Below are 13,844 nucleotides of genomic sequence, written 5' to 3'. Positions count from 1 at the left end.
TTGTTTTCAACAAAATTTGTCAAAATCTTTCATTCTAGTCAAAATTCTAAAGTTTCAGTCAGACTAGGACTCTATTTCAGAGTTTCAGTCTAATCAAGACTTTATCTTTTGTTGCTATTTTCACCTGTTTTCATGAAAATCTTTTAAAATCTTTCAAAAGAAGTTAAAATTTTAGAGTTTCAGTCGAATCAGGACTTTGTTCCAGAGTTTCAGTTGGATTAGGACTCTAACCCTGACTTCATTTTTTAGAAAATCTTTTAAAAACTTCTTTATTTATCTTTCAAACAATCAAATTTCAAATTTTAGGACTTTATTATACAGTTTCAAAATTTTAGGACTCTACCCCAGAGTTTCAATCGGTCCAGAACTCTACTCTGATTTCCTCATTTTACTTTTATTTTACTTGTTTTTCGAAAACAGATTCAGTTTTAAGAGTTTCAAAATTTTGGGACTCTATCCCAGAGTCCCAGTTGATTAGGACTTTGACCTTGGTCTCGTATTTTGCTCATTTTCACTAATCTCTAAGAAGATCTTTCAAAATCTCTTTGTTTGTCTTTCAAAAACCCAAATTTAAGAGTTTCAAAATTTCAGGACTCTGTTCCAGAGTTTCAGTCAGTTTAGGACTCTGTTTTCAAAACTTTTGCTTCTCATCTGGTGATTTCAACTTTGTTTCAAAACCTGTTTTAGTCTTTATTTCAACTTTTCCAAAACCCTGATGTGGGGCCCACATAGTTAGCGCCACATCTGAAAGAGTTTCAATCCATTTAGGACTCTAGTTGATTTAGAACTTCGGTTTTATTTTAAAACTTTCTCTTAAAAACTTTCCTTCTTAAAACCCTTTATTTCAAAAACTTGATTTTCAAATCAGTTTTCAAACTTTCTTCAAGGGCGGCCCACCCTGCAGGGGTGTAAAACCCTAATTTTCAATTTTATTTCATTTACATCTTTCACATTTCAAAAATACAAAAAAATATAAGTTAGTTTAAGTGTCCTTTCAAGAGCTTTGATCCTTTCCTCTCCCTCAAGAATCTTGATTTCACTTCCGTCTATCACGGTTATTTTGGGTTTCGGTTCCAGAATTGTGCCTTGCACAAAACCCCATAATCCTTTTCCTTTTATGTGAGCCTCCATGTTCCCGGCCCAAATATGATAGTTGGACCCATTTAACTTGAAGCCAAGAGCAAAGTGAGACTCTTTATCACCCATTAAGGAGTAAAGAAAAGGAGAAAAAGGGCGTACCAACATACTGTTTCAACTTCTAGCTTGCACAATATCCTTCTAAAATATTTGAGAAGCAAGATCCACCACTTCAACCTCTAAAGATCCAAAGGCACGGTTTTCGAGGCACTCGAAAAAAGGAGAATCCCACGATCCTCAATCACCAACCGAGCTCTGATACCATGTGAAAATGTCTACAAAGAGACAATACGCATACAAGCACAAATACTTTGCACGAAGGCACTCTCACAACACTTGAACAAAATACGCAAAAAAGGATAAATGTAGCAAACATGCACTAAGGCATGTATTTCATAAAATAGCAAATGCTTGAGACTCTCAAGCTTATTTTACAACAAGGGGGAACACCCCTATTTATACAAGAGCAAAGGGGTGCAAAGGGGGGCTCCCCAAAGGAGTCGTTGGGGAGCCCCCAATGGTCACAATTGTGACCGTTGGGGGCCCCCCAACGACTCTATTGGGGGGACCCCCAATGCACCTTTTATAAAATAAAATTAAAGAAAGAATTACAAAAAATAAAAAAGGAAATACAGCATATTCCAAATGGAATATGCGCAAAATGTGAAATGACAGGAATACCCTTTTTGGGTAATAGAGAAAAAGGGAAAAAATATATAAATATATATACTTATATATAGAGATATGTATACATATAATATATGTATATGTATCTCTATGTATATAAGTATATATATTTATACTTACAATAATGTTTTTGAGTATACATTTTAACCATCCTTACAGGAGATAACATGAAAGATATTGCAGCTACGAAGGCTCATCTTCAAAAACATTTTGTTACAAAAGACCTTGGTTCCCTTAGATACTTTCTGGGCATTGAAGTGGCCAGGAGCAGTGAGGGCGTGGTTTTGTCTCAACGAAAGTATGTTCTTGATTTATTAAAAGAGACAGGAATGTTGGGAGCTAAACCAGCAAATATTCCCATGGATCACAAAGTTCATTTATTGGATGACGGGTCAAAAGTTGTTGATAGCAGGAGCTATCACTCATTAGTAGAGAAGTTACTATATGTGACAGTGACTAGACCTGATATTGCTCTGGTTGTAAGCAAGGTTAGCCAATTCATGGACAAACCGATTGAGGTACACTGGAATGCTACAATGATGATACTCAGGTACTTAAAATCTTCTCCTGAAAAATGGTTATTATTCAAGAAAGGGGGTACCCTGGAGGTAATTGCTTACTCTGATGCTTATTATGCTGGGTTTGTAGAGGATAGGAAATCTACTACAGGATTCTGTGTATTTGTGGGAAGTAACTTAATTTCTTGAAGAAGCAAGAAGCAAACCGTGGTTTCTAGGTGAGTGTCGAATCAGAATATAGGGCTATGGCCCAAACGGCAGCTGAATTGATGTGGGTTCGAACTTTGTTGACTGATCTTCAAGTGAAGGTTTCATCTCCTATGGTGATGATGTATGATAACAAGGCAGCTACATATATAGCCAATAATCCGGTATTTTATGAGAGGACAAAACATATTGAAATTGACTGCCACTACATAAGAGGTATAGTTCAAGCTGGACATATCTCTACCAAGCATGTAATCTCTGAGGATCAAGTTGCAGATATTTTTACAAAGCCTCTTGCCAGGTCCAGTTTCTCAAAATGTTGCTGCAAGGTGAGCATGATTGATATCTATGCTCCAGCTTGAGGGGGAGTGTTAAGATAAGTCAACCACTTTAAAGTTTATTTGGACAAAAATGTAAATTTACTCTTTTGGCTAATCTCTATTTAAACTAAAGGAGATTAGACCTAATTGATGTTTATGACGTCTCTCTCTCTCTCTCTCTCTCTCTCTCTCTCTCTCTCTCTCTCTCTCTCTCTCTCTCTCTCTCTCTCCTCTCTCGTTTCTGAGTATTCTATTAGTTTTTCATCTACATTCTTGTTATTTAAATTTCCTTTATTTCTTGTCTTTTCCCTGCTTTTCTAGATAATGGTAGATTTCTTAGAATTTCTTAGATAATTCTTAGTTGTGGACCTTGTGGTAGCTTTCTCTATAAATCCGGTGTCGGATTTACATCAATTCATAATAAAAAAAAGTCACAATTATCAACCATTTGCTACTACTGAAGTTTTCACCTTTAAAGAAGTACTCACGTTACTAAAAAAACACTATTGTGAAATCAGTCTATCATTCATGTTAGATTTATTCTTTGAGAAGAGTATATAATAGTTTACAAGTTTTTATAACTAGAAATAAATTATAAATCATAGTTGCAGATATCAGAAATATTTTGAAACTATCATGATTTTATCGTGGCATTTTCAAAGGCCAATAGAATATCTTTCAAAATATTCTATATATTTAAATATTGCAATATTAATGTGATAGTAATTACAAGTTTTGGTATCAAGTTGATGCTCCAAAGCAATCACGCAAAGAGGAAGAGTGAGATAAAAGAATATGGGTTTCCAGATGTCCACGATTCCCAATATGGGTCCTGGACCTCCTGGTGTATGAGCCTTCTATTAATGTAAAACTGATTTGATGCAAAGAAAAAAATACAACATACAATAGATACATTAGAGGCATAATCAGCATAATCACAAATAGGATCCATATATGGATCTGGATCAGCACCCAAATGCTACAGCCATCATGCCATCACACCAATTTAGTTTATATTCTTTCCCATAGGGAAAAATCTTGATAACAAGATATTTCTGATATTGCCATGAGCACTTCCTCCCAAACTTGATCTTTTAAATGAACTACTTGAAGCGCCTTTGAGTTTTATTAACAATGAATACAATTCTTATGTTTTAAAAAACTACAGAGAAAAAATATCAATGAACTTTTATAAAATGATTTCACGGGATTCAGCCAATTGTCCCAATAATGGGAAATCACTTAATTGTGTAATGTGTTGCTTTTAATGATGATACAATTAGTGTTCCAAAACTTTATGTATTTGGAAGTGTGCCACACACAACGTGAAAGCAATCTTAGAAGCACAAGGGTACCGGTTTTTGAAGCATCTTCCAAAAAAGTGAGCTTCTGCAGGTATGGAAGCTTCCAATAACCATGGACTGGTGCTTACAGTCAATGGTGTTCTAAAACAAACTGAATGCAAAATATAATAAGATGCTTAAAATATAAGCCACTGTTACATAACTAACAAAAGAGCAAAATTAAACTGAGAAGATATTGCTGTTTATTACCTTCATAACTTCATCAAGCAATCTAACATCCAAAATTTTAGGGAAATGTCCTACATCAATGGCTTAAATCAGGGCCCATGGGCTTGTATAAGAAAATATTCAAAATGCTCCAAATTGCAATATGATGACTCTCACCAGGACTGTCAGCAGATATCATGCTAGTCTCAGCTGGTTCTACTCCAACTACCTAGGCAAAAACTGTATACATGAGATATTGCAAATATGCAAAAAACAAACCAAATAGACAAGCAAGAAGGCAGCGAAAATGGGTCAAAAAAAGATTCCTTCACAGAAAGCCATGAAGGTACAAAGAACAACAAATGTGTGCTAAATGAGAAGTGTAAACAATGCAACAGCCAAGTTGACCTTTAAGGGAGAGATGAAACCACACATTTTTTTCCTTTTCCCTTTCCTAGTTCATAGTCCTATTATCCAGTCAAACAACTGGAAACCCACAACAGAATGAAGCGACAATGTTGAACTAGTTAGAAACAATCCCAGACTAAGAGTTCAAAAGGCTAAAAAAATGCTTCCAACCTTGATATTTGTGTTCCTCATTTTCAGGTATCTTCCTGTGCCTGTCACAGTGCCTCCCGTCCCAATTCCAGCAACAAATATGTCAACACTGCCCATAGTATCTTCCCATATTTCTGGGCCTGTAGTTTCAAAGTGGATCTGTAATCATTCAAATGAAAGTTTAAAATAACTGGAATAACTGGCACAAGTAGAAGATGATTGCAAACATTGTATACAAGCATCTGTATCAACTAAAGCATCTCATTCAGATTGAAGAGAATTCCAGCTTGGAGTGAAGTGTAAATGACAGATAGATCAGAAAAAGCTGCCAAAGTCATTGCCAAGTTACAGGGTGGAACCTGCTAAGGCTCATTAGCAACTTATTTCTGATCCAAAATTCTGGCTCAATGGAAATGCCATGAACCCTCGAACCAATCAAGTTTTCATATATATATATATATATATATATATATATATAGTGTACGTGTGTGTGTGTGCACAATGAAATAGCTTATGCAGGGGGAACAGCATGCTTGTGCAAAGCTTCAACCTTTGTGTTTGCTGGATTTTCAAACTGCTGAAGCATGTACGAGTTTGGTGTTGTACGAACAATCTCTGAAGCTTTCTCAACAGCTCCTTTCATTCCTTTAGATGGGTCTGTTAGAACAAGCTCTGCTCCAAAAGCACGAAGAAGAACCCTTCTCCCTACATCCATCGAAGCAGGCATAGTCAAGATCAGCCTGTATCCCTTAGAGGCAGCAATAAAAGCAATACCAACTCCTGTATTTCCACTTGTTGGCTCTACCAAAATTGTCTGCAAAAGAACAATCTGAAATTGAGCAATGCGTTTCCAGAAATTATGTGACAAAAAGGTCAATGTTGCAAGGGGAATAACTAAAGCTATATGGTGGGAGGCCAAAACTTTGAGGCGGACAACAATGTCAAAACTTAAAATAGAAACATGAATTGTAGACAAGAGAGAAGCTAACCTTTCCAGGAGAAATAGCTCCATTTAATTCAGCATCATATATCATACTGTAACTAATTCTGTCACATAAACGAGGTTTGGGATAAGTTTTCATCAAAATCAGCACAGCCTCATTTCAAAATATGGCATATGGTAACAAAATTCTTACCTGTCCTTGACACTTCGGCATGGTTCCATTGACTCAAGCTTTGCAGCAATATTTGCCACACAACCTTCGACAACTCTGTTGAGATATATCATGGGAGTCTTCCCAATCACCTGATGCAAATTACTACAATCAGCAAATAGAATACTAAAACATCTGCAGTTCTCTAACAATTTTTTTTTCTCCCTTCTCAGCACGTTTGGAAATTGAAAATAGACTTGTGCATTGACATAAACTTGTGACATTTTTTCCCATTTCCAAGAAAGCTTCTTTCCATTTGGATATGTTAACAAGTTAATGTATATCCTCAAATGAAAAAGAAAAAAACATAAGTTAATGTAAAATTATGAACATTTACTGAGTGATACTTAATGAACCTTCTCGAAGAACAGAGATTTTTCCATCTCTTCCTCCGAATGAGCCTTAATGAAAGATACAAGTTCGGGCAACAAAATAAACAAACAAGGAAAGAGCAGAAAAGATTCAAATAAGTATGACTGTATGTGTGATTCCATATGTGATAGCCTTGCCGCTGCCGTCCCCCCTCTTCAAATATATTTCACTTAGTTCGTTTTTCTACCAAGATGAACAATAATGGTACTTACTTTCTCACCCCTTCAATGGGGAGAGAGAGAAAGAGAGAGAGAGAGAGAGAGAGAGAGAGAGAGAGATGTGAGATGTTAGATGTTAGATGTTAGAATGGGTACCTGAGTAACGTCGTTCGCGATGTTGAGGGGGTCGATTTCTTCCTTTCTACGAGCGGCGGAAACCTTTGGTTTGGTTTTTGGAGAGACTCTGCAACAAATTCTCTTGGACCCACAAGGGGGAACCGGAACCCGCCTCTTGTTAGAGGACAACCAGGAAGAGGGGAGACCGCAGAGACCATAGGGGAGCATCCGAGTCGGAACGTTCAAGAGACTCGGAATAACCATGGCTGCCGCAACCCCAACACATCCTATTCCTATCCCAACTTAATCTCAGACTCGAGGAAGGTGATGGCATTTTCGCAAATATCGATCTCAACCAAAAACATCCACGGGCCTCGTGCCATCTGCATAACAGTGAGTGGGGGGATGAGTTTGTCAGCCAAAAGTTAAAACCTAGTAAAAAAAATCGGCGATAAATTGAAAATATTCCAACATCAACGTGATGAAAAAACGCTTCTCTTTGTCATTATTTATATTTTTATAAATTCCTTTGGCCGAGGGATTCAGTACAACTTTGCAATTGGATGCCGATTCTGGTAAGAGTCACTGAATCTATACATAAGAAATAAATAGTTGCCCGCAGTAGGGATGTCAGTGGTTTGGTCTTACCTGACAAGACCCGATAGGTTTATCAGGTCTGTTTTCCAGTTTGAATTGAAATCCAAGCCTTGCATCAGCTGGTCTTTCAAAAGCCAGGTATGATCGGATATGGAGCACCTCAAAGTCAGAAAGGATCCGAATCCATACATGTCAGGCTCAACTACGACTCCAAGCTTATCCTGTCCTTCCTCACTGCCGACTTTTTTTTCTGAAAACTTTCAAATAAAGATGTAACCTTTGTTTTATATTTTTGAAATGAGACATGTTTTCAGAAAACATGCTTTAGCATGGGACCCGTGATTAAGTGAAGCCTGTGTGGTGCATCTACGGGTCATGATCAAGCAAAAAACACGTGTGGGGCGCATGTATCAATGACTCATGATTTTACTAAAATTTTATGACTTAAAAGATCTTACTTTTGTGTTCAAAAAAACATGATTTCATTAATAAAATAAATTATGTTGAATACATCTAAAAAGTCTGATAGAGAAAAGGTCACCGTAGTATTACTTTCTCTCTCTAATAACCAGCAGTTTTAGTACTTTTAACATTTACGATGCCAATATAATAGACATTTTAAAAGACCTAGTTTATGTTATTTGAGTGCATGGTTGTGTTCGTATCAAAATTTCGAAAAGAGCTGACTTTGTTTTGTCGAAATCAAAGTCAAAACAAATCTGGAGTATGCCCAACAAATTTATGGGCAAATCGATTATTTTTCGAAAGTTTTGAGAATTTTTATAACTCGAGGGTTATAGTTGTCTAAACTCTTGTTGACCAAGTTCAGTCAACCATATATACACAGTTATGTTTTTATAAAACATTATTTTATAAATAATTTTAGCTTTATGGTAGTTGGATGAAAATGTAATAAATATGTTGGGATCTAGTTAGAAAGAAGCATAACCCCTCAACTAAATTGGAACCACCCTTGAAACCAGACTAGATCTGGTTGGGCTGATATGGATTAGATTTGGATTGTTCACTCCAAGATCCAACCCAAAGTCCAATAAAAAAGCAAACCACGCATTACCCATGGTTTCCCAAAAAAAATTCAAACCATTAACTCTCATGGTTTTTTTTCATGGCTTCTAACAAGTGTAACCAAACATGGCATTCCTTTTGGCTTCCTTCTCTGGGTATAAATAGCCCTCACTTACAAGCCTTTCTCTAGAACCCCGCTTGCTTTCTTTACCCTCTCTTCTCCCTCACTTAAACATCTCTCTCTCCCCCTTTTCAGCCCCATCTCATCACCACCCTTTTGGTGGCTGCATCCACCACCCCAACCACTCTGTCCCCTGCCTCTTCCTCTTCCTTGCCTCAGTCACCACCTTAGGTGGTGGTACTGAACCTAGCCCTCATGCCACCTACTCCACCCGGTCCACTCCCTACTCCACCCAGTTTAGCCTAGCAGCCACCTTCACCTCACCATACCTCAGCCAGCCTCCCCCACCCCCAGCCAAATGAGCCCCTCCTCAGTTTTTGTTGACTTGACTACCACCCACACCAGGCCAAGCTCACCCCGGTTTGGTTGAGCTTACCCAAACCCCCAGCTTGACACACCCGTCACTCAACTCGGTTTCATCAAAACCAAGCACCACCTTGGTTTGGTTGAGCCTTAGTTCAGTCTGGTTCAGTTTGACTCTGCACTCGGTCGACGTAATTATGCATGCATAAGGATTGTCAAAGATTTGTATTTTTATTTTTGGATGAGAATTCTTCTGAGATATTTTGAGAATTTTTTGTCTCTTTCGACACATACTCCAAGGTAGGGTCTCCTCCTATCAAATGCTCATAAAGCATGTGATATTTAATGTATGTAATTATTTATTTAATTTATGTAATTATTTTCTTTGTTGTATACACCACTGTGATTTTTTGAAGTAAACAATATTTTGAATAAAATAAGTTTGGATATGAATATCTTATAAAGGTGTTGATAAATAAATTTGGAAGCTTACTTTTTAAATAAAAAAATACTTTTTAAAATGATTTGGGGACACTGTTTGAACTTCAATCATCCTTCGTCAAAGGGAAGGTAAAGTCGAAGCATGTCTTTTGATTCCTTAGCGTAACTCACACAACAAATAATGCAATTGAACAAAAAGACACATGTAAGAATCTGCTTTAAACTAATAAAATTAACTAAATAAATAAAAGAAAGTAAAGGAGAAATAGATAAACAGACGTACCTTTTTTGGACCTGAGGTCTGTTTTAGGCTTTAGAGTTTTCTTTGTCCTTTTTGTCTGTTCAGCAACACTTCTGCAGGAAAGTGGGGCTTTTCTACAGTTGTTTCGACAGAACCTCCTCGCAAGTGAGGAAGATCGAAGAGACCGGTTTTGACGGTCTTGCGTTCATTCTTCTAAGTGCCAACGCTCGGACATCTTCCTTCCTCCCCGATCATAGGGGCAAGCCCCTATTTATAGGCATTCAGAACGAATTCAAATCGTGAGATTTTTCAGGTTTGGATATGATCCAAATGGATTTCTACTCATCCTAAATAAGAGATGAGGTTAATTGGGAGGAGTCCTCTTCGAGAGAAAGTTTATCTGGGAAAGAATATTTCCTCAAAAATATGCAAAAGTGGTTGGAGATGAGGTGAATATGTCTCTTTTGCTCGAACGGATTGGATGACTAAACTGATTTGTTTGTCTCGAGATTGATGACTAAACAAGTTTGGTCGTCCTCTGGAGACAGGGTAAACCAAATGTCAAATAGATTGGATGGTTGAACTGAGATAGTTGCATAGGGAAAGACGACTGAACTGAGATAGTCGTCTGAAAGAGACAAGGCAAATGTTGGATCGACTGGACAACTGAACTGAGATAGCCATTAAGGGTGAGACAGTTGAACTGAGATAGTCGTTCAAGGTTAGAGGACTGAACTGAGATAGTCATTTGTGCGGTGGATGGTTGAACTACTTTAGTCATCCAACGGTTTTTCTGGATTTTCTCATGTTGTCCTCTTTGTGAACTCCAACATGCAGCTTAATTCTTCTAAAGACATTAGTATTTTAAGCATCTTGAGAAAAAATGGGTGTTTACATATGACTCTCTTTGTCATTACTCGATAAAGACAAACACCCTCAACCAATTTTGAAAACTACAGGATTGTAGAGACCGATTTGGTCTCACTAAATAAGGTGGGCCAACATTCTAAAAATAGAGAAAACTGGACTGCAGAGACTATTTGTGATCTCTCCAAATGATATTGGGCCAGTGGAAAAATCCAAAAAATGAGTTTTCGGAGATCGTGCTTGGTCTCTCTGAATGAGGTCAGACCAGTTTTGGGAAACATGCCAGTGTGGCAAGATGGCAGCATCCTAGGAGGATCTGCCCCCATGACTTTTGGAAAAAGAAATGTGATCCAACTTTTGCCAAAAACTATTGAATGGCTAAAATGTTGTTGTTTTGTCATATTCTCAGCTCACTCCCCAGTCTTAGGATCCTAGACCTTTATGTATGCCTAAGAGACATGATGTATGTTGTATGCTTTTTCCTAATTTAGGTTTTCTAATGTGATTGGTGAATGATAAAAATGAATGTTTGATATTTTATAGTCTATGATCCCCTTGCACCCTTTTTTTCAAAGTTTTTGGAATCCTTCCTACTAAACGAATTCATGCATTCAAGGTTCTCGCACTTTGGGCCTTTCTCGTCTTAAGTTAGTATAAGACAGTGACACTTAGATTCACCGAAAATTTTCTCCTTTAATTCTGCCTAAGTTTCAAGAGACTAGTTATAGGAATGCGGAATTAAGTCTCAAACATTTTTACTATTTCCAAAGGTTCTCACTAAGGCATCAACCTTGAAAGACTAGAGTTCAGGTGAGAATACTCTCAAGTACAGATTCAGCCCCTAGGTAAGTCCCTTTTTAGCATCAACTTTTATCCCATAAGGAGTTTCTTCTTTACTTTTGTCATCCCTTGAACTGAGACTCTACAATCATGGGCCTAATAACTACTCAATCTAGGAGGGATGCCTCTATTTATCCAACCTCAGCCTCAAAAAATACTTGATCGGAGTCTGCCTCCTTGTCATAAGTTTCAGAGGTAAGTATTAGCTTTCTCCTAGCACACATTTTTGTTTTCAATCCTTAAACTAAAGGCTATTTTATGATCAGAGTCTGCCACCACGTCATGGTCTTAAGGATAAGTATTGGATTAAATGCACTATACTTTTTTGTGCATGCTTTTTCAATGTTTTTCTATTGAGATAGAAGGAAATGCCTCTCTAGGGACTGACCTATAAGGCAAATCAACATCGAAAGTATTCACCACCCTACTTTTTTCTTAAACAATTGGTAACCTATGTGAGCTTCAAAAGGCTTTATATTTATGTATTGTTGATAATCTTGTACTCTCATAATTCATCCTTATAGACTCATGGGCCAGAATTATTAGATGAAAATACTTTATCCTCACTATGTCACTTTTTTATCTTCTCCTAAGACTTGGATGTCTTATGCGGTAGACTCTCGTGTGCAGGAATGCACTTGAAGAGAAAACCATTTTGATAAGAGTTGAATCTATTTTGAGAGAAGATCCCTGACCTTTAATAATCTTTCATTTATATGTCAAGCCTCATGATGAAGCTCTATCATCCTCCTATGATTGTTAGAGTCAAGGTGAATTGGATTGCCAAGACTATTCTAGGTTTTGCCAAACAAGGTCAGATCAACTCGAGGACAATTGGAGTGTCAAGACCATTTGTGGTCTTGTTGGACGACGTCGGGCCAGTGTCCAGAGGTAAACCTGGATTCCAAGACCACTTGGGTCTCATCGAACGAAGTCAGGCTGGTTTGGTATGTATATGCTTGGCTGATAAGGGTTCATTCTTGGCTAAGAGATTGGACTTTGGATGACTTTACAATACCTTATCTTTGGGTTCTAGATAGGTTTAGACTCCTTTGATGTGCTCTCACATGATTTTGATAAAAAGACATTATTAGAAATGGTTTAAAAAACTAGAAGAAAAGGGTTTGACAAAAGCTTTCTTAATCTTGTCAATAGGAATAGTATGCTCCTACAACGAAGAGGATGGCTTAGACCCTAGAAAGAAAAATCTTTTTGAATTTTTTTTGGCTTATTTTATTTTTTTGGATTTTTAAAACTTTTCTATTTTTTTATATTTTTTTTTCAATAGACTATTTCATAGAATCCATGTTTTGAAGGTTTACTTGGGGTAGTTGGATCACAATTCATGCAGAATATCTTTCCTCCTCCATATCATTGCAGTTCTGCCCTTACTCATGATAACCTTGTTTTGAGTATGCTGGTCTTTTTCAGAATGAGAGGTAGAAGAACCCAATTTATTGTTGGATCTTCATGAGCCCAAGCTAAGTTCATGCAGAGGAAGTGTTAATTCAGTGTTCGCATATGCAACTAGACTCTCCACTGAGCTGATGATGATCGACCCCTTTGTGAAATGATTATTTAGGACCCATGTGAGTTTTTCTCTTTTGCACTTTTTGTTCAGGTCCTTTGTAACCTAAACCTTGGGTCCTTGCTTTTGGCACTACTGGGAGAGGCTCTCTTATGCCTTGTTGATTTTTTCCCATACTCTAAAAAAATTAGTACCTCATGTGTAAGGTGATTTTTCATCCATTTTCATATTTTTGCACATGCTGGTATAAGGAATGACTCTTAAGGTGAGAGTCATCTAGCCTGCTCATGTTTTTAAAAGCCTTGGGCCTTTCGGAAAGGTCAATCACTGATACTTAGCCCCAATTGGATGATTTTACATTTACGACTACTTTTGATGATGGAGTTGTTTCCTTTTTCAGCTGAACTACTGGTATGTCAATCTGCCTCTTAGTTTTGGATCATGAAGATAGTATAGGGAGGTCATCACTTTTCGTAATGGACGTTAGAAGGAGAACCTTGGTGTGATTATTGTCTAGAGGGTCAAGACGAATCACACTTATTTGAAGGAACACTCTTGAAATTTCTTGTTTCTCTAGAGTATGTCTTCTTTGTACTTTCATGCATCCTTGCCGACTTGTTGAGCTATTGATAGTTGATAAGAAGTGACATTGCATACGAGGGCTTGAGGAATGCATATCATTGAGTTGGCTGGTGGTCCTTGATTTATAACCTTTTCTAAGAGCCAATTCTTTGTTTATTCACAAGTCTGAACCTCCTCTTCCATATTATGATTTGGAAAGTGCTCTTGGAAAATGCTCAGGTCATTGTTGCTCTGGTTCTGTGGTTCCTCATCAACCAATAACTCACTACTCTTAATATGGTCCTGAATGATATGCACAAGGATGACACATTCTTCAATATCATGACCCAATACTCTGTGAAACCGACAATACTTAGACAGGTGCTTACCCTCCATTTGTGTGGGGTCTAATATCTCAGGCAATTTAATCAGACCATCGTGCAGTAGCAGATCCAAAACCTGTGATCGGGCTGGTTTGAACCTCTTGTCCCTGGTCCACTTCAGAATTCCACTGTATCCA

At 37.4% G+C, this 13,844-nt stretch overlaps 2 protein-coding genes across 7 annotated transcripts in view; both read right to left on the bottom strand.

Annotated features, from left to right (window-relative positions):
- Nucleotides 1-7,036, bottom strand: part of LOC149836387 (cysteine synthase-like) — a 31,471-nt gene extending 24,435 nt beyond the window's left edge. The window contains exons 1-8 of one of the 6 annotated variants that reach the window (XM_090005303.1): nt 6,779-7,003; nt 6,075-6,184; nt 5,928-5,985; nt 5,713-5,752; nt 5,489-5,643; nt 4,960-5,097; nt 4,558-4,609; nt 4,423-4,472 (exon numbers count right to left, since the gene is read on the bottom strand). In XM_090005303.1, the coding sequence (XP_089861429.1) occupies nt 4,423-4,472; nt 4,558-4,609; nt 4,960-5,097; nt 5,489-5,643; nt 5,713-5,752; nt 5,928-5,985; nt 6,075-6,184; nt 6,779-7,003 (828 nt within the window). Of the gene's footprint in view, nt 1-4,078; nt 4,325-4,422; nt 4,473-4,557; nt 4,610-4,959; nt 5,098-5,488; nt 5,753-5,927; nt 5,986-6,074; nt 6,185-6,778 lie in introns of those variants that run through there. The other 5 variants (XM_090005306.1, XR_016431787.1, XM_090005302.1 and 2 more) reach the window with 5 other exon arrangements.
- Nucleotides 6,999-13,844, bottom strand: part of LOC149836385 (uncharacterized) — a 53,486-nt gene continuing 46,640 nt past the window's right edge. The window contains exon 5 of the mRNA XM_090005307.1: nt 6,999-7,122. Within this exon, the coding sequence (XP_089861433.1) occupies nt 7,033-7,122 (90 nt within the window). The 3' untranslated portion in view covers nt 6,999-7,032. The remainder of the gene's footprint in view (nt 7,123-13,844) is intronic.

The sequence above is a fragment of the Nuphar pumila genome, chromosome 5, assembly GCF_984573655.1.
Source record: "Nuphar pumila chromosome 5, dmNupPumi1.hap1.1, whole genome shotgun sequence".
Lineage (NCBI taxonomy): Eukaryota > Viridiplantae > Streptophyta > Magnoliopsida > Nymphaeales > Nymphaeaceae > Nuphar > Nuphar pumila.
Note: the sequence above shows the minus strand (reverse complement) of the source record. Positions and strands in the feature narration are given on the sequence as shown.